The sequence below is a fragment of the Antedon mediterranea genome, chromosome 1, assembly GCF_964355755.1.
Source record: "Antedon mediterranea chromosome 1, ecAntMedi1.1, whole genome shotgun sequence".
In the NCBI taxonomy this organism is placed as follows: domain Eukaryota; kingdom Metazoa; phylum Echinodermata; class Crinoidea; order Comatulida; family Antedonidae; genus Antedon; species Antedon mediterranea.
Window position 1 is genome coordinate 14,277,047 of NC_092670.1, and position 20,323 is coordinate 14,297,369.

A 20,323-nucleotide genomic window follows, 5' to 3' on the forward strand; every position below is an offset into this window, starting at 1 on the left:
AGATCCATAGAAATCAAAACCAAAATATTTATATAATGCTGAGATAAAGCATCAGAATAAATAAAAATATAAATAAATTATTTTACACCATGGTACAACTTTGACACTTCAACAATACTATTGATTGTTGTAAATAAGACATTATCACTAAGCTTAATTTGTTTTGCTAACGTTGCGGTAGATTTTTTTCAAGTAGAAACCAAGCTTTTAAAGCTTCTCAATAATCATAAACAGCTTGCAGTGAGAATAAAACAATGTCTATATAAAAAAAGGATCATTTAATTCATTCTCAGACATTGTCTTTTAAAATGCTTTATTACTAACATTGAATACATCATTTACAGCCGTACAACATAAACGGTAATAACAAAATATCACGAAGCATTAAACAATTCACAGAAAGAAAATTACAGCAAAGCCCTGCTGTTTTTGGGTAATCATACACACTGTTTATCACAGTGACAGTCTACATTGATAAACAAGTCATACATTTGCAGTAGAAAATGTAGTTACTGCAGTAATTGCAGTAGATTGATGTTGACATGATTCCTTACGGCACAATGTTTCCTTCTCTTTCAGTCACGTTTGATAATAATTGTCCAACAGTAGATGAGACAATAAATAACACTGGTCAATTTCCATATGCATACACTATCCCAGTGATTACAGCAACCTATTCAAACGGAATGACTGCTGCAGACGTTCAGGTGACATCATCACCTGCCTATACTCCAGGTGGTGTTGTCAATTTTGGAGTAAATGCTGTTCTTATTATGGTGTACACAGCATCAGCCATTGGTGAGGCTGATGTAACCTGTGAATTCTCTGTGACATTTTTGGGTATGTAAAGCTTAAAAATTCATCTCTTCATCTTAATGTAATGTTCCATGTATTCACAAAAAATATATATATATATTGGCAAGGACACAAACTCTTAGGGCAGCCTATGTATCACAAAGACCAGTTATGAAAAAACGTCCGCCAATGAAACGTCAATATTACAGGTAAGTTCCAAATACACGGTGTCATAATTATGCGTCATAATGTGAAATCTATTTTATCACATTCACTATTATGTGACGTTGTCACATTTAATACACTGTGTGTACAATTTACTATGAAGCTGATTGTAAATGTTCATCTGGTTTGTAATTAACAATAAAAGTTAAAGAATCTTCAAAGTATTTTAATTTTAAAAAATATCAAAAAAGGTAAATCCTCACTATTTTATCATTTTGCTTGAATCCAGTTTTATTTTACAATTGTATTTTAGGAATTTCCTCTTTTTAGACTAATTTATTACTATATTTGTAAACATGTTCTGAACAATTTCATTCATTTCCTTTTATTTGTCACTCCTTTTTAACATGTTAAATATTGTCTTTCTTTGTATTGTGATTTTAAAGTGTTATTGTATGTTTTTTTATGTCTTTTATGAATGTTTTTAATCTATTGCTAAAAAAACAGGACCATGTAAACCAAGTGCAATATATATACCCGATATGTTTTTATCCTGTTTTTATCCTAAATAAATAAATGTGTAAACAATTCTTTTATCAAACCAATGGAAGAATTACGAGATTAGATGGCAAATACCTTCTTTTCTTGACGGTTCACGAACAACTTCTTCAGAAGAATGAATACCTGCAATTAGACAGATTGAACTCTGGAGGACCAATTCTGTCTAAATATACAGGTTCATATAATATGTGACTCAGTTGGTATAAAAGCCAACTTCACAGATATATATTTGGATACGATCGAAGAAGACAAAAGACCATCAATACAACCGGACGAAGGCGCACACCAACTGAGTCACAATTGACCCTGTGTAATTAGACAGAATTGGCCCTCTGGAGGTCAGTCTGTCTAATTACAGAAGAAGTTGTTCGTCGAAAGGAGCAACGTCGAAACCGTCAATAAAAGAAGGTATAGGTTTATACCAGGGAGTTGTTATTAGTAAGTATTAGTATTAGTAATAACAACAATAACAACAATAACTAATAACAACTCCCTGGGTATACCATCTAATCTCGTAATTCGTACCATTGGTTTGATAAAAAGGAATTTTTACACACTTTTAAGATTTCATAATAATGGTATGTATGTTATGCGCGATTTGAACGATTTGCGCAATTTAAAATTGCGCAAAGAATTCTTGCGCAATTTGAAATTGCGCAGGGATTTTCTTGCGCAATATTAAATTGCGCAATCAACTTGCGCAATTTGAAATTGCGCAAGAAAATTCTTGCGCAATTTCAAATTGCGCTGCACAATTTGTAAATTGCGCAAGATAGTTCTTGCGCAATATGACACCTTTGCGCAATTTGAAAACGAACGGTTTGTTATTTTTGTTATTGTACTCATTTGTTGTTGAGAATGGTACCGAAAGGTCGATCTTTTTTGTCATTAAATTTAATTTTTAAGTTAAATAGTAAACGTCTAATAATTCGTAATAATTATTGTTTCTAAAAAAAATCCAATCGTGATTAGTCTTATTAATCGTCATTAGTACTGATATTTGAATTGAAATTATTATCTATTGGTATTTATTTATGCCTTCTCCTCATATTATGTGTGAATATGGTATTTTATAGAACCATTGGGAATTCGAGATTTTTTTTATTCGGAAAAAAAAATTCGGGAGGGAGGCTCCCGGGAGGGTAAGGAAATGCGATATTATCTTCAATTTTGAATCATTCTTAGAAATTACTAAAAAAATATGGGTGTGCATGATTTCACAATCTGTCGAAAAACCTTGCGCAATTTGCAGATTACTTGCGCAATTTAATACGTTGCTTGCGCAATTTGAAACACATGTTTCAATTCAAATTGCGCAAGGAATTTTTTGCGCAATTTTAAATTGCTCAAGAAAATGCTTGCGCAATTTGAAATTGCGCAAATCGTTCAAATCGCGCATAACATGTATACCACACGAATCTGTATTCACGGTGCTGTCACACCAAAATTAGTCCGGGCCAAAATCGGTCCGGCGGACCAGTTTTGGCTGCCAAAATCAGTCCGGGGGACCATTTATGGCTGCCAAAACCTGTCGGCCTGGATAAAATCGGTCCGGGCAGTAGGACTGTTTTTGGCCGCCAAATATGGTCCGGTCTTACAAATATATGGTGCGCAAAATGAGTCATAATGTATATAATCATTAAAAAAAGGCCATGATTAGTCATTATATTGAAAACTACGGGGTTTTATTTGTTATTTTAATATTATAAATTAAGCCTGTTTTTGTTATTATCATTATTAGTAGTAACTCATCAATAATTAGTACTAATTGTTAGACTTTTTGTATACAATGTATCTCTGCCTGTTTTAATCCATTTTGTTCTTTTTTAACATCTTCGTTTCCCCATGATGTTAAAAACAATTTAATTTATTAATTATTTATGGTTAATCAATCAATATATCAATTCAATACAATTATTATAAAACAATTATCCAATATTGATTAGGCTGAGGAAGGAAAAAGGCCTCAATCATAAATAAAATCTAGCTGGCAATATCAGCGTCTCATACCCGTTCGTGTGAGTGTTTGGCCTAGGCCTACATCCACTTCCAATGCTTGTGATTTGGTTGTGTTATGTCTGATAAGTAATGACATATCCAAATATATTTTGGCGCTACTGCAGTTTCGCACCACACCGTTATATCTTCAATTTCTCACCTAAACTTTCGTTTTTTACACTCACAACATAATATTATGTAACATGTTTATACGATTCGACCACTTACGAAGTAATTTTTTTTAAATAACAATACTTTTCAAAACATTTTAAACAATACTGAACTCGCTGTCAACACACTGCGAAATGTTCGCCATCTTATATTTATCACTTAATTGCCAGAATTTATGCTTCATTTTACCCCAAAAATTGTAGAAACTATAGAGGGCAGTGTTATAAAATCCGATTACACGTACATATAGGCCTACCCTATTTAGTTTTGAAAAGCAAGAAATGTTTTCAGCTGGCGAAATAAAGGTTAAATTAATATTTAATTATTAGTATTACTATTATTATTTATATTAATGGTTCCTATCAATGTTTTATGTACGGACTCATATCGTCGCCGTTTTGATATGTACAGTTGGTTCTTTATAAAACCACTCTTTGCAGTTTAAAAATAAAAACAGAAAATAAAACATACATTGATTTCTGGCAATTTTCTGAATCTAAAATGGCCACAGTTCAATCGAAGTTTTCGCGAAAAAAGGAGCTGTTTTGAAAGGCATTTTTTATTGTGATAAAGGTAATATAACGGTGGCTAAATCATGGGAACATGTTACATAATGGCCCAAAATTGTATGATGTGAGTGCGAGAAAAAAATGAAGCAAGAAATCCAAGATATAACAGTGTGGTGCGAAACTGCAGTAGCGCCATATATTTTTCTGTTGTGATGATACACATGATATGATTTTAATATATGAAAATAACCTGTTATTATTTTATCTGAAGAAGACAATACACAGCAAGCGGTATATTGGTAATTGCGTATCCTTACACAGCAGCAACCATCATGTCATATTATATGAGAGAAATTCTCAATGGTTTTCTGGCAGACAGCTGTTCGGCTGATTGGTTGCTTTACCTTACCATGCACGAACCTCAACGTGGTTCGATATACATGGTTATTTATTGTTGTTCGTGGTGCCTGTCAGCAGACACAATGCTGCATAGTGGTTGTTATTATCAGAAAATAATCTGGTATGTTCACTATAATATCTCTAGGCCTATGCAGGCCCGTATCCAGGGGTGGCGCCAGGATCTTCCCGACGCGGGGGCTACATTCCCCGACGAGGGGGGCTATGCGAGCATCACTAGGCTGGGGGCCAGGGGGCCGCCAAGGGCCCCCGGTGGGGGTCCAGGGGGCGAAGCCCCCGGAAGCAACGCGTTCTAGCGTCATTTGAGGTTATTTTAATCAGATTTAGGGTAGCCATTTTTTCCATTTTTTATAATGCATAAATAAAATACTGCGTGCAAAAAAACGATGCGCGATGACTGTTTCAATCCATATTTTTCAATTTAAAAAATAAAAGTTCAAAGAAAATTTTGAAAAATAGAGTTGGAGGTCCCGGAAATTGGACTTATTATACTTCAAAACATGAAACAAAATATATCAAGTCCCTATCAAGAGGTTGTGACTGAGCTAAGAAATGTTTGAAAAATAGAGATGTTAGGTCCCGGAAAATGCACTTTTTGTACTTCGAAATATGACCAGCTTTATTGTTGGGGCTGAGCTAAGAAACTGTTTAAAACTAGAGCTGCAGGTCTTCAAAAAATTGCATTTTATACTTCGGAAACATCAGGCCTAGAGGCTTAAAAAACGCAAGCGTAGACCTTTTTCAGTCGGGTAAATAAGTTTATTCCTCCCAAGTGTATGCGTGCGTACCATCTGGACTTCCGAGTGGTGAGAAATTCATGACATACAGGACATTGAAAATGTAATAACTTAGCTATAATAAGATGTTGGCTAAGCGAAAATGGCATGTTTTTTGTTTAGTAATGGATGAAAAATTTATTTTAGGTGCCCCACGGTACAGAAGGTTACTAATTGTAAATTTAAAAAAATGGTGAACATACGAACAATTAACGTAATTCGTTTTTGCTGTAGTGTAGCGTACGTCGACGCAGTACACGATGTAACCGTCAGTAAACTTTGCCTGGAAAATAAATACAGTACACATTTTGGTCCCTGGATGGAACATGATATCACGCGTCTCGACCCAACGTTGAACGATTCGTACAAAGGGATACCGCCAGACAAGTGCGAACCTAGCTATTGTTTAGTAGTAAGTTAGATCGCTGGCAATAATGAATGCATATAAAGTGCATAATATCACTCTGACGTACTCTCACGGTCAATGGAACGTCGTGGTTTTCTAGGCGCTGAAGCTATATGAAGTGAACGCGAACGCTTTTTACTGTATATTATATTCCCCGACAAAAAGTACATGTGTTCCCTTCGGTAACCGTCGGTAAACTTCGCCTGGAAAATAACTACATTACACATCTGGATGGAACTTGATATCACGCGTCTCAACCCAACGTTGAACGATTCGTACAAAGGGATACCGCCAGACAAGTGCGTACCTAGCTAATGTTTAGTAGTAAGTTAGATCGCTGGCAATAAATGAATGCATAAAAGTGCATAATAGCCCTCTGACGTACTCTCACGGTCAATGGAACGTCGTGGTTTTCTAGGCGCTGAAGCTATATGAAGTGAACGCGAACGTTTTTTACTGTATATTATATTCCCCGACAAAAAGTACCCGTGTTCCCCGACGGGGGGGCTAGGCTCCCCGACGAGGGGGCTAGAGCCCCCGTAGCCCCCCCGCTGGCGCCACCACTGCCCGTATCCAGGGGGGGTGCGTTGGGTGCAGACGCACCCCACCAAGTCCCAAAAGGTCCACTTTTTCCTCGGTTGGTATTTTTTCTTGTCTTGTTTAACTAAAGACAATATCATTATATATATACAAAATTTACATTATCAATGGTATACAAACAAAAATATGCTAATATAAAATGAAAAAATACCGGTAATTAAATTACGGAATCTGAACTGACTACAAACTCGATGTAAAACATGCGCAGTCGATCATGTGACGACAAGTAATAGCTTAGCGCTTCATGTACGCGGTAAAGTGTTTGCTGGAGAACGTCAGGGAACACGTGTACTTTTTGTCGGGGAATATAATATACAGTAAAAAGCGTTCGCGTTCACTTCGTAGCTAGCTTCAGCGCCTAGAAAACCGCGACGTTTCATTGACCGTGAGAGTACGTCAGAGTGATATTATGCACTTTATATGCATTCATTATTGCCAGCGATCTAACTTACTACTAAACAATAGCTAGGTACGCACTTGTCTGGCGGTATCCCTCTTTGTACGAATCGTTCAACGTTGGGTCGAGACGCGTGATATCAAGTTTCATCCAGGGACCAAAATGTGTAATGTGTTATTTTCCAGGCGAAGTTTACCGACGGTTACGTCGTGTACTGCGTCGACGTACGCTACACTACAGCAAAAACGAATTATGTTAATTGTTCGTTTGTTCACCAATTTTTTAATTTACAAGTAACCTTCTGTACCGTGGGGCACCTAAAATAAATTTTTCATCCATTACTAAACAAAAAAACATGCCATTTTCGCTTAGCCAACATTATAGCTATAGTTATTACATTTTCAATATCCTGTATGTCATGAATTTCTCACCACTCGGAAGTCCAGATGGTACGCATGCATACACCTGGGAGGAATAAACTTTTTTCCCCGACTGAAAAAGGTCTACGCTTGCGTTTTTTAAGCCTCTAGGCCTAATGTTTCCAAAGTATAAAATGCAATTTTTTGAAGACCTGCAGCTCTAGTTTTAAACATTTTCTTAGCTCAGCCCCAACAATAAAGCTGGTCATATTTCGAAGAACAAGAAGTACATTTTCCGGGACCTAACATCTCTATTTTTCAAACATTTCTTAGCTCAGTCACAACCCATGATAGGGACTTATATATTTTTTTTCATGTTTTGAAGTATAATAAGTCCAATTTCCGGGACCTCCAACTCTATTTTTCAAAATTTTCTTTGAACTTTTATTTTTTAAATTGAAAAATATGGATTGAAACAGTCATCGCGCATCGTTTTTTTGCACGCAGTATTTTATTTATGCATTATAAAAAATGGAAAAAATGGCTACCCTAAATCTGATTAAAAAGACCTCAAATGACGCTAGAACGCGTTGTCGGGGGCCCTTGGCGGCCCCTGGCCCTCAGCCTAGTGATGCTCGCTTCGCTCGCATAGCCCCCTCGTCGGAGAATGTAGCCCCCGCGTCGGGAAGATCCTGGCGCCACCCCTGCTGAGTTGGCCTCATCATGAAAGCGTTAAGTTCTGGTGTCCATCGTTCAACTAGCCCAAGCCACAACAGAGAGTCTTACATCAGTCTTTAGAACGTCAAATAACGCAAATTTTTCCAGGGCCTTCGGCCCCTGGACCCTGACCGGGGGCCCTTGGCGGCCCCCTGGCCCCCAGCCATTGTTGCTCGCTTCGCTCGCACCCCCCCATTATAAATGCTGCATACGGGCCTGCTATGGTTTATTCAATGTATTTTTTTAAATAGATACCGGTGATCCCTACTACCCTGATTGTCCAACTGAACCATTGGTGTTTAATACAAGTGACTCTGATATGGCTCTGGCAACGTGGAATGAACCAACGCCAACTGATGCATCTGCTGGTATGATACCCGAGTCAATGCAGACTAAGCCAGCTGAGACATCACCGGCTAACTTTCCCATAGGAGAGACTAGTCTTACATACACTGCAACTGATGGCAGTGGTAACACTGGAACTTGTATTATAACTATTATAGTAATTGGTAAGTAAATCGTTCGGGTAGTACTTAAAGGGGTAGCTCCAGCAATTTCTGTAGTGGCCTCCCATGTGTGTCAAGATAAACAATCAGAACTGGTAAATTGTTTAAAACAGACCAAGATTTATTACCCGGATTTTTTCAAAAACCCGGGTGAAATGGACTGATTCTGCTAAGGGAGAGAAATGCCTAATGTTCTATTTTTATACATTCTATCCGTTTAGATATTGGAGACCCTATTGTGACGGAGTATCCTGATGACACAACAATTGATACAGACTCTGGACAGCCAATAGCTTTATACAACTGGACAGCTCCAGTTGCTACAGATAATTCTGGTACACTAGTCATAGTCTTTTACGAAATCAACGGAGTGATCATTAGCAGTCCATCTTACGAATTTCCTATAGGACCCACCGTAGTAACAGTAAATGTGTCAGACCCATCTGGAAACAGCGTCGCAGACATGTTTACAGTCACTGTTCAAGGTAATATACAAGATACATATTTGTATGCACAAGTAACTTTTTTTCCCCGATACTTACATTTCAATGTCAACTTACACGCGTGGGAAGTGATGAAATAGCTTTAATGAATTAAATGGGCTTTTCTAAATTTCGCTACTGTAGTTTTGTTTTTATAACCTCTTGATCCACATTTCTTTTATTGTTGTTTAGTAGTACAAGTGAAATAAGGTATTTAAGGGTAGATTACTGTCGAACAAAAACCATATGCCTACGGCATTTAGACTCCACCTAATTTAATTGAATACATTGTTTGTGACTGCAATGATTATTGACAATAAAAGGTATGCGGATGAGAAATGTAACATCACAACAGGTTATAACCATGAATACTTGCATTGTCAAACTGTGCTATGTATATAAAGTTGTTTTACATCAATAGAAAGTGAAACTTTTGTGTAGGGGTACACCTCTATAAAACAAATAGAGAAAATATAAGCTTATTCTATTGAAAATCATCATTATTGTGTAAATATATAAATAATTGTTTAAAATAGTCTTATGCCTTTGATATCACTGTGTGTAAACTGGTGTACTTTTTCCCAAATGAAACTAATTTTCACCCTGAATTTATTGTGTGAATCCATACATATAGGCCTATTTACTGTATAACATGTTATTTAGCCTACTTTAGAAATTATTTCATTGTGAAATTTATTTGTCCAAAAAAAAACATCGCATATTTTTTAACTTAAATAATTTTAAAATGGGACAGTTGATCAACATCAGCTTATTACCATCAAGCAAGTAGGCCTATTATGGATATTCAATAAAAGTTGTCTATGTGGTGCTATGTCTTTCATGTCTGTATTAATAATAAAACATATTCTCTTTAGTATTACTGTCATAATATTGAGGCTTGGTTTAAAATAAAGCATTCTTTTTTTGCAGATATGGAGGATCCCAATATCACATGCCCAACAAATTCTTCAAACTATTACTCTAGCATTTCTGCAGACATCTGGGTTGTACACACAGACAATGGTGAAAGCTTTGCTACTGTTACCTGGGATCTACCTTCAGTCAGTGATAACAGTGGAAACACTACTTTTTCTGAACCATCATACAGTTCTGGAAACATGTTTAACGTTGGAGTAAATTACACAATTGTTTACAATGTGTCAGATCCTAGTGGAAATGAGAATACTTGCTCATTTACAATTGTAGTAGAAGGTTAGTTTTGTTTTCCTTTTTTATTTTATTCATTTTGTCAGAGAAAATGTTGCATAACCAGGGAAGTAGTCTCATAAATGTGTAAAGGCATCATACAACACTGTCTGAGTTGGCCTTAACAAAACTGCCATTAAAATTGCATTAAAAAAAAAAAGGACTTAGTACTGTTTTTTATATTATGTTTTTTAATCCTGAATTATTTATAGACTCTTATGATCTGTTTATTTAGTAAGTTATAATAACTATTTATTTGAATAAAAAAGTTTTATGTTTAATTAAATTATTTAGTTGAAATATGTTATAAAAGAAAAAATTGACAACAAATTATTTATAGACTTTGTTTTTAAGAGAAAAGAAAAAGTAGATTTATATTTATTACATTATGAAATTATTTATATTTTGTTCTTAAGAGAAATGTATATTGTGTATTACTATTAATAAGAAAGTGTTATTATTTTAAGCTATTTTTTAAATTTAAATATGAAAGTGTTCAATAAAAAAAAAAAAAAAAAAAAAAAAAAAAAAAAACTGCCATTGGTGCATTCATAGTTGTTATACAGTAGAGCCTCTCCTTTGGGACAACCACTGAAGGAGAAACTTTCGTGTTAAACAAATCAGGAGCAATACTGTATAATGTATGCCAACCATAATTCAGAAGACATCCATATATATCCAATAATAAATCCCTATTAAGGGGACAATACTGTTCGTACTGTGTACTCATTATTAAATCATGGCATTCATATTGAGACAGTGATGGACACACAGTCTGATCATTGTTTCTATTTTGATATTGATAACGATTGATTGATATTGATTGGTTATTGATTCCTTTTTGTAATTAGATCATGAGGATCCAGATATCACATGCCCAATGCCGTTAACTGTCAGTACTGCAAACGATGCAAACAGTGGCACTGCAACATGGGTAATAGATGCAACCGATAACGTAGAAGTAGCGAGTCTTGAAGAGGACTCCAATGCTAATGGTTCATTTACACCTGGTCTGAACACAACTACAAGTTACTCAGAAACTGTGGAAATAGGACAATTGACTGTAAACTTCACAGCTACAGATTCTTTTGGTAACCAAGCTAGTTGCAGTGTACTTATCACTGTCTTAGGTATGTTACATTAGTTTGGACTTTTTGAGTAATAGAGAGTGATATTTGGTACTTTTAGCTAACCAACCTATTCTATGCGGTAAAATCTTGAGTCAAAAAGCTCAGTACAAATCCTATTGCGGTGGTCTTTAAAGATGGTTGGTCGTAGTACACTGCAATTTTGCGCCAACAAAATATCTGTATAATATTACTTAAAGGTATGCTGGCTGATAAAATATATCAAGATCAATTGGTAATAATAAATTAACTATTGTGTGAACCTTGACATGAAAAATTAGTGTAATATATTTCCAGAAATTATCGTTTTCAATTGAAAGGTTATGGTAAAATAATTTCATTTTTATTATTGGTACAAGGACATTGCATAATGATGAAAGATGCTCAGTGCTTATATTTCTTTCATAATGCAGTGGAAGTTTATCATTAATTGTCTTCATGAAATGTTCATAATCTATTTATTGAACTGCTGTTTTCTCTCATAGAACAATTTATTTATTTTGACAGCACTGGTAACATACATTTACAAATATTGTATCCCACAGATGAACAAGCTCCAGATATTATAGGTTGTCCAATGGATATAATTGTTAACACAACAACTGGTGAGGCATTTGCCATCAATGTTACATGGATGGAACCGACAGCTACTGATAACTCTGAAGAGACTCCTGTACCAGTAGCAGACTACACTTCTGGTGATAATATGTTTGCAATTGGTGACACAACAGTCCAGTACAATATCTCTGATTCAGCTGGTAACTTTAATGATAGCTGCAGTTTTGTTATCACTGTTGAAGGTACTTAATTTGTTTTCTAATATCTGTAACAATTATACAAACATCTATAATTTGAAATACGCCTTTCACATTGTCCAAAACCAGATTTTCAATATGGTAGAATTATGATTCAGTCATATCAGTCATGTTTTTTTTAATGATTTTTTTTATTTGCATAAAATATTACAATAATCACATCTTTCACATACTTACACTTATTTGCAAAAAAAAAAAAAAATTGTTGGCTTTGCCAAAATGTTAGTTTTCCGGGAAATATTTACACAGTCTATTATTTCGAAACAGAATATAGAAATCTTGTGTTGGGAGAGTTGATATTGTAAAGGTTTAAAACAAAACATATCTGAAAAAAATTTGTGGAATTTGTTGATATTTATTTATTGAAATAAAAGTTTTACTTTGAATGAACTTGGTCTCCTTTAAAATTGTTATAGTCAATTCTCCATACAGTATCTCAACTTTTCCAGTGTCGTAGGCAAATTCTATGATACAGCATCACCTGTGTTTTGCATACGTGACCTAGTCTAACCCTTAACCTAACATTATTGTTATGTGCTGTATTATTGAATTTTTCTTTGATACTGTCATAATGTCATAATATGGAGACACATCAATAATGCAATAGTGAAATAAATTAAATACATTTTGATTATTTATTTTTATATTAATTGTTATTTATTACATTGTTTTTTACTGAGAGGACTTGCTTCCTCAACACAACTTCTTTTTTGTTTTACTTTTAATATTGTAAGATGTTTTCATTTTGTTAATAGATAATGAAAAACCAATGATTGTCTGTCCAGCAAATGTCACAATGAATTACATCGGAGAAGCTTTTGGGTTGATAAGTGTCAGTACAGATTATGGACATCCAACTGCCACTGTCACCTGGGATCCACCTGTGACAAGTGACAATAGTAATGCAACAGTTACTGTAGTTTCATCACCATTTGAGTCAGGTGACCTGATACCAATTGGTACTCACACAATCACTTTTACAGCAACTGATCTTTCTGGAAATAATGACACATGTGATTTTTATATTAAAGTTGAAGGTAAAGTATGAATCTCTTATTCTGAATTTTTAAAATTAATACCAAATTATATTGCATCGGTCCTTTTAATACATAGTCGCTTCCCCACTGCTTTGAAAGTAGCAAAAGTAATACCTCTATTTAAGAAAGGTAATACAGATAAACCAGGTAATTATCGTCCAATTTCCATTTTGCCTTTATTATTAAAATTTTTGAAAGAATTATCAATAACAGACTTATTATCTTCTTTGAAAAAATAATTTGTTCTTTAAACACCAGTACGGTTTTCGTGAAAAATATAGTACAACATTATTCCTAATTAATCTAATTAATAATTTTCTTTACCAAGTTGATAATAATAAGTCTTCACTAGGTATATTTATTGATTTTTCTAAAGCCTTCGATACAATTAATCACCAAATTTTGTTATCCAAATTATATTATTATGGTAGAGGGCAACCGTTACTTTTGTTTACTGATTATTTAAAAATAGATCCCAATTTGTTTTTTCGAACGGTCAAACCTCTGATCATTTATCAATTCAATGCGGTGTTCCGCAAGGCTCGGTTCTTGGACCCACTCTTTTTCTAATCCATATTAATGATTTACCAAATTCTTCCAGTTTTTTTGAATATCGTTTATTTGCTGACGACACTACCTTATATCACAATTTTGCAGGCAATAATATTGATTTGTCTATGGTAAATCATCATTTAAAAAAAATATCAAACTGGTGTGACGCTAATAAATTAACTGTTAATTTAGTTAAAACTAATTATATTATTTTTTGTAACAGATATAAAACTATTAATAAATCAAACAATATTTATTACAAACATGTTATTATTAAAGAAGTCAATGAAATTCAGTTTTTAGGTGTTAAATTAGATAAACACATCACATGGAAGAGCCATATAAACTTTATAAAAAATAGGATAAAAAAGAAATCTGGAATTCTGTTTAGTTTACGCCATATTGTACCCCGTAATATTTTAGTTATGCTTTATAAATTATTTATTCAATCAAATATTACTTATGGTTTAGAAGTCTGGGGTAGCATGTATAAGTCGCATCTATATCCTATTTTACTTGTCCAAAAAATGTGTCTTATATGTATAACTTTCTCTGATTTTATGGCTCCATCTTCTCCATTATTTAAAGATCTGGGTATTTTAGACGTTTTTAAGTTGTTTGAATTAAGTATAGTTAAGTTTGTTCATGACCAAATTAACACCAAAACACCACATCAAACAATGGAACACTTTTATTTAATTACACATAATGCTAGTACCAGATTTAGTAATAAATAGATATAATTTTGCAATTCCGAAAGCTCGCACAGATGCTGGTAAATTTAGAATTTCTTTTAATGGGGCTCAACTTTGGAATAATTCACCCTTAGTTATAAAATGTACCTCTTCTAGATTTAAATTCATAAATGAAGTTAAATGTTTACTTTTACAAAAATATTAATGTTAGCCCTTGTTAACGTTATTTCTTTCATATAGTTGCTGTTTCTTTCTTATTGAATTATTGTTGATAGATGAAAATGTATGCATTATGACTAATTTATTTTTTTGTGACAGGAGTCAAACCTTGATTAGCGAAAGCTATTTTTTGGCTCCTTTTCACACACACATACATATTGTATTGTATTGTACTATTTATGTATGATGATGTGAATAAAGTTGGTATTATTATTACAACTGCAAGCCCCTTAATTCTATATACTATATAGTAACAGTGGCATCTGTATCCAAGTTGAAGTTTAAATTTAAAAAAATGCTCTTATGATTTTTAACTATCATAAAGACTAACTTGGTATGAACACAAACAGTTGAGAATATTACTAGACACTGAAAACTGATTTAATATTTTTCTACCACTAAACAAACAGGTAGAGAATAAGCTTCCTGTTCAAATACATTTTGTATTCAAAAGTGTAGTCTAGGTTCCACACCGTAATATTAGTAAATATGTAAATATTTTGGCAAAAAATGTATTTCAAATCAAAACATAAAATAAAAATCATAATAAATACAGACTTGGGGCAAGTATAGCAAAAGTGCTATAGTGGTTATAGGCATAAAGTCATAGAAAAAAAAACGTTAACTATTTTAACTTATGCAAAAAAAGAGGGCAGACAGTTAATATTGTAACTTAAATTCAAATTTAAATCATTATTATGTTTTTAATTACATTAGCCTTTGTATAAAATTGATCAATCTATTTTTCCTAAACATAATTAAAGATTAAAAATAATAATAAATAAAGATTATGAATAAGTGCTATTCCTATTTTTTGTAAATAAATTTACTATCTTTAAATTGAATGGCAAATAAAGACTTAACTACATGATTTATTCAACTATTTTTATATTTTAGATGTGGAGCCACCTACTCCAAATTGTCCTTCCACTGTTGCTGGTGTGACTGATCCTGGAAGTCCCAATGGCACTGTCAGTTTCAACATTACTGTTGTGGATAATGTTCTGATTGCTATGTTTGCAACCAACTATACATTAATCACTCCAAGTTCAATTGATATGGTGTATTATGACTTTGAGACTACTGCTGTATTTCCTATTGGAGAAACTATTGTTAATTACACATTCGTCGACAATGCTTCACCAACAGGCAATCAAGAATCTTGTTATGTTATGGTGGTAATTGAAGGTATGTTTTCTCTTGACAATAACTGCTAATTTAAAATTGTCTTACAGGTCAGTTTATGCACATTATGTTTACTACATTATAGTTATATTATAATGTAAAACAATATATAGATTGAATTAATTGATAGAAAAGTACTCAATGAAGATGATCAGAGCAGAATATAAATAAGCAGTCAAAGATGCTGCAACTATCGTCTTTGACTTTTATATAATAATATTATCAATCAATCAGTTATAACAATTAAGACTAAATTCAGACACATGACTTTTATAAGTTTGTTGTTAATATAATCCTTGAAGTATAATCCCAAACCTAATTTTGCCTACGTTATTAACAATTATTATAACATTTCTTATGTCTAATGTTTATGTTTAAACTAATAAAAATATTATATTTACACTGAATAAACATTCAACTCAAATTTGCATCATTTGATTAAAAAGTCAACTATCCGTTTTCCTTTTAAATATTTATAAGTTTCTTCATTACATCTTTAGATGATGAAGCACCAGATATTATAGATTGTCCAATGAATATGATTGTTAATACAACAACTGGTGAGGCATTTGCCACCAATGTTACATGGATGGAACCGACAGCTACTGATAACTCTGGAGAGACTCCTGTACCAGTATCAGACTACACTTCTGGTGATAATATGTTTGCAATTGGTGACACAACAGTCCAGTACAATGTCTCAGATTCAGCTGGTAACTTTAATGATAGCTGCAATTTCGTTATCACTGTTGAAGGTAAGACATCTATACCTCTGGTGGAAATTTAAATTGAGCTACAGTAATATGGTTATAACAAATGTAATTTATTTATTTATGTTATTTATGTTGTGAATAGATAATGAAAGTCCAATGATTGACTGCCCAACAAATGTCACTTCAAACAATTACATCGGAGAAGGGTATGGACTAGTAAATGTCAGCACAGATATAGGAAGTCCAAATGCCACAGTCACGTGGGATCCTCCTGTGACAAGTGACAATAATGGTGGACTTGTGACTGTAATGTCTTCATATTTCGAGTCTGGTGACATGATACCATATGGTACTCACACAATCACTTTTACAGCAACTGATCCTTATGGTAATATTGACACCTGTGTCTTTGGCCTCAATGTTGAAGGTAAAATAAAAACCTCTTTTTAAATGTTGATAATTTAGAAAATACAGGAATTAAAATTTTATTCAACAGCGTTATGAGTATATTATAATATTTATCCTCAGCACGTAGAAAAGAAAATAATAATAATTATATTACAAAAGTTAAGTACAAGTAATTACTAATTGATGATTAATTCATTGGTCTTTATACTAAAATTACATAATTTTCATCAATATTTTTTTCACCAATATTTCAGAGCACTATAATAGTAATAAGTACTGTTAATTATTTTATCGATATTCTTTGCTTAATAGTAATTATGGTTTTTAACAGCTTGTTTATTATTTGTTTATATGTTAAGTTTGAGAAAAATAATATACTGTACTGTAAGAGTTAACATTTTTTTTCGTAACTATGAATCGACTCTTATGTGGAAATAAGGAAATTAATTGTTCCATTCTACCATTAAAAAGGTGTAATATGATTTTAGCATTAGTCATTATTGTTTCTTCCATTTGTATTATTAGATAATGAGGATCCAGTCTTGGTTTGTCCGCCTAATATTACAACTACTACAGCAGAGAGTTCAGATCAAGCAGTCAATGTCAACTGGACTGATCCAATAGTAATTGACAATTCTGATGAAGATATAACACCAACGTCCAAGTACAATCCTGGAAATAATGAATTTGATATTGGTAGAACTGATGTTATATATGATGCATTTGATAGTTCAGGCAATGCAGGAACATGTACTTTTACAGTAACTGTTACTGGTAAGCATAGATGGCTTTCATTCTTTCCTCTGGAGTATTTAACTTAATTAATATAGAAATGTTTGCATAAATGCATTTTTACCCTGATCTTCTTTTCTGAGTATTATTAATATTATTTGTTGTAAGTTATACTTTCCTCATGTTTCAGATCCAGAAGCTCCAGATATTATAGATTGTCCAATGGATATAATTGTTAATACAACAACTGGTGAGGCATTTGCCATCAATGTCACATGGGTTGAACCAACAGCTACTGATAACTCTGAAGAGGCTCCTGTACCAGTAGCAGACTACACTTCTGATGATAATATGTTTCCAATTGGTGATACAACAGTCCAGTACAATGTCTCAGATTCAGCTGGTAACTTTAATGATAGCTGCAGTTTCGTTATCACTGTTGAAGGTAAGACAACTGTACCTCTGGTGGAAATTAAAATTGAACTACAGTAATATGGTTATATCATATGTAATTTATTTATTCCTGTTATTTATGTTGTGAATAGATAATGAAAGTCCAATGATTGACTGTCCAACAAATGTCACTTCAAACAATTACATCGGAGAAGGGTATGGACTAGTAAATGTCAGCACAGATATAGGAAGTCCAAATGCCACAGTCACGTGGGATCCTCCTGAGACAAGTGACAATAGTGGTGGACTTGTGACTGTAATGTCTTCATATTTCGAGTCTGGTGACATGATACCATATGGTACTCACACAATCACTTTTACAGCAACTGATCCTTATGGTAATATTGACACCTGTGACTTTGGCCTCAATGTTGAAGGTAAAATATAAACCTCCTTGAAATTTTGATAATTTACAAAATACAGGAATTATAATTTTTATAAACAACATTATGAACATATAAGATTTACCTTCAACACACAACACAAACGAGAATATATTTTATATTGCATATGTAAATCTAAGTAATTACTGTTTGATGATTAATTCCTTGGCCTTTATACACAAATTACATCTTTACTGATGAACCCATAGTCATTTTCATCAATAATTGTTCACCAATTTTTAAGCGCACTATAATTGTAATAAGTACCATTATTATTACTTTGCATATATGTAACAGCTTTTTTATTATCTGTTTATATGGTAAGTTTGAGAAAATTAATTTATATACTGTACCAAAATGTTATTTTGCAACCAGGAATCGACTCTTAGGTGAGAAGATAGGAATCATTTTGTTCCATTCTACCATTAAAAAGGTGTAATATGATTATAGCATTAGTCATTCTTGTTTCTTCCTTTTGTATTATTAGATAATGAGGATCCAGTCTTGGTTTGTCCGCCTAATATTACAACTACTACAGCAGAGGGTTCAGATCAAGCAGTCAATGTCAACTGGACTGATCCAATAGTAATTGACAATTCTAATGAAGATATAACACCAACGTCCAAGTACAATCCTGGAAATAATGAATTTGATATTGGTAGAACTGATGTTATATATGATGCATTTGATAGTTCAGGCAATGCAGGAACATGTACTTTTACAGTAACTGTTACTGGTAAGCATAGTTGGCTTTCATTCTTTCCTCTGGAGTATTTAACTTAATTAATATAGAAATGTTTGCATAAATGCATTTTTACCCTGATCTTCTTTTCTGAGTATTATTAATATTATTTGTTGTAAGTTATACTTTCCTCATGTTTTAGATCTAGAGGCTCCAGATATTATAGATTGTCCAATGGATATTATTGTTAATACAACAACTGGGGAGGCATTTGCCATCAATGTTACATGGATGGAACCGACAGCTACTGATAACTCTGAAGAGGCTCCTGTACCAGTAGCAGACTACACTTCTGATGATAATATGTTTCCAATTGGTGATACAACAGTCCAGTACAATGTCTCAGATTCAGCTGGTAACTTTAATGATAGCTGCAGTTTCGTTATCACTGTTGAAGGTAAGACAACTGTACCTCTGGTGGAAATTAAAATTGAACTACAGTAATATGGTTATATCAAATGTAATTTATTTATTCCTGTTATTTATGTTGTGAATAGATAATGAAAGTCCAATGATTGACTGTCCAACAAATGTCACTTCAAACAATTACATCGGAGAAGGGTATGGACTAGTAAATGTCAGCACAGATATAGGAAGTCCAAATGCCACAGTCACGTGGGATCCTCCTGAGACAAGTGACAATAGTGGTGGACTTGTGACTGTAATGTCTTCATATTTCGAGTCTGGTGACATGATACCATATGGTACTCACACAATCACTTTTACAGCAACTGATCCTTATGGTAATATTGACACCTGTGACTTTGGCCTCAATGTTGAAGGTAAAATATAAACCTCCTTGAAATTTTGATAATTTACAAAATACAGGAATTATAATTTTTATAAACAACATTATGAACATATAAGATTTACCTTCAACACACAACACAAACGAGAATATATTTTATATTGCATATGTAAATCTAAGTAATTACTGTTTGATGATTAATTCCTTGGCCTTTATACACAAATTACATCTTTACTGATGAACCCATAGTCATTTTCATCAATAATTGTTCACCAATTTTTAAGCGCACTATAATTGTAATAAGTACCATTATTATTACTTTGCATATATGTAACAGCTTTTTTATTATCTGTTTATATGGTAAGTTTGAGAAAATTAATTTATATACTGTACCAAAATGTTATTTTGCAACCAGGAATCGACTCTTAGGTGAGAAGATAGGAATCATT

General features: G+C 33.2%; 2 protein-coding genes across 2 annotated transcripts in view; both read left to right on the forward strand.

Moving 5' to 3' along the window:
- The first annotated feature begins 784 nt into the window (after window positions 1–784).
- Window positions 785–15,727, forward strand: LOC140041850 (hyalin-like). The gene is made up of 8 exons (XM_072087661.1): window positions 785–840; window positions 8,123–8,380; window positions 8,599–8,862; window positions 9,790–10,071; window positions 10,917–11,195; window positions 11,738–11,992; window positions 12,763–13,044; window positions 15,408–15,727. The coding sequence occupies exons 2-8, from the start codon at window positions 8,191–8,193 to the stop codon at window positions 15,725–15,727; spliced, it is 1,872 nt and encodes a 623-aa protein (XP_071943762.1). The 5' UTR covers window positions 785–840; window positions 8,123–8,190.
- Window positions 15,728–16,199: 472 nt separating this feature from the next.
- LOC140057666 (uncharacterized) overlaps window positions 16,200–20,323 on the forward strand; it is a 60,967-nt gene continuing 56,843 nt past the window's right edge. Inside the window, exons 1-8 of the mRNA XM_072103389.1 lie at window positions 16,200–16,450; window positions 16,551–16,835; window positions 17,342–17,590; window positions 17,739–17,993; window positions 18,094–18,378; window positions 18,872–19,120; window positions 19,269–19,523; window positions 19,624–19,908. Coding sequence (XP_071959490.1) covers window positions 16,228–16,450; window positions 16,551–16,835; window positions 17,342–17,590; window positions 17,739–17,993; window positions 18,094–18,378; window positions 18,872–19,120; window positions 19,269–19,523; window positions 19,624–19,908 — 2,086 coding nt within the window. The 5' untranslated portion in view covers window positions 16,200–16,227. The remainder of the gene's footprint in view (window positions 16,451–16,550; window positions 16,836–17,341; window positions 17,591–17,738; window positions 17,994–18,093; window positions 18,379–18,871; window positions 19,121–19,268; window positions 19,524–19,623; window positions 19,909–20,323) is intronic.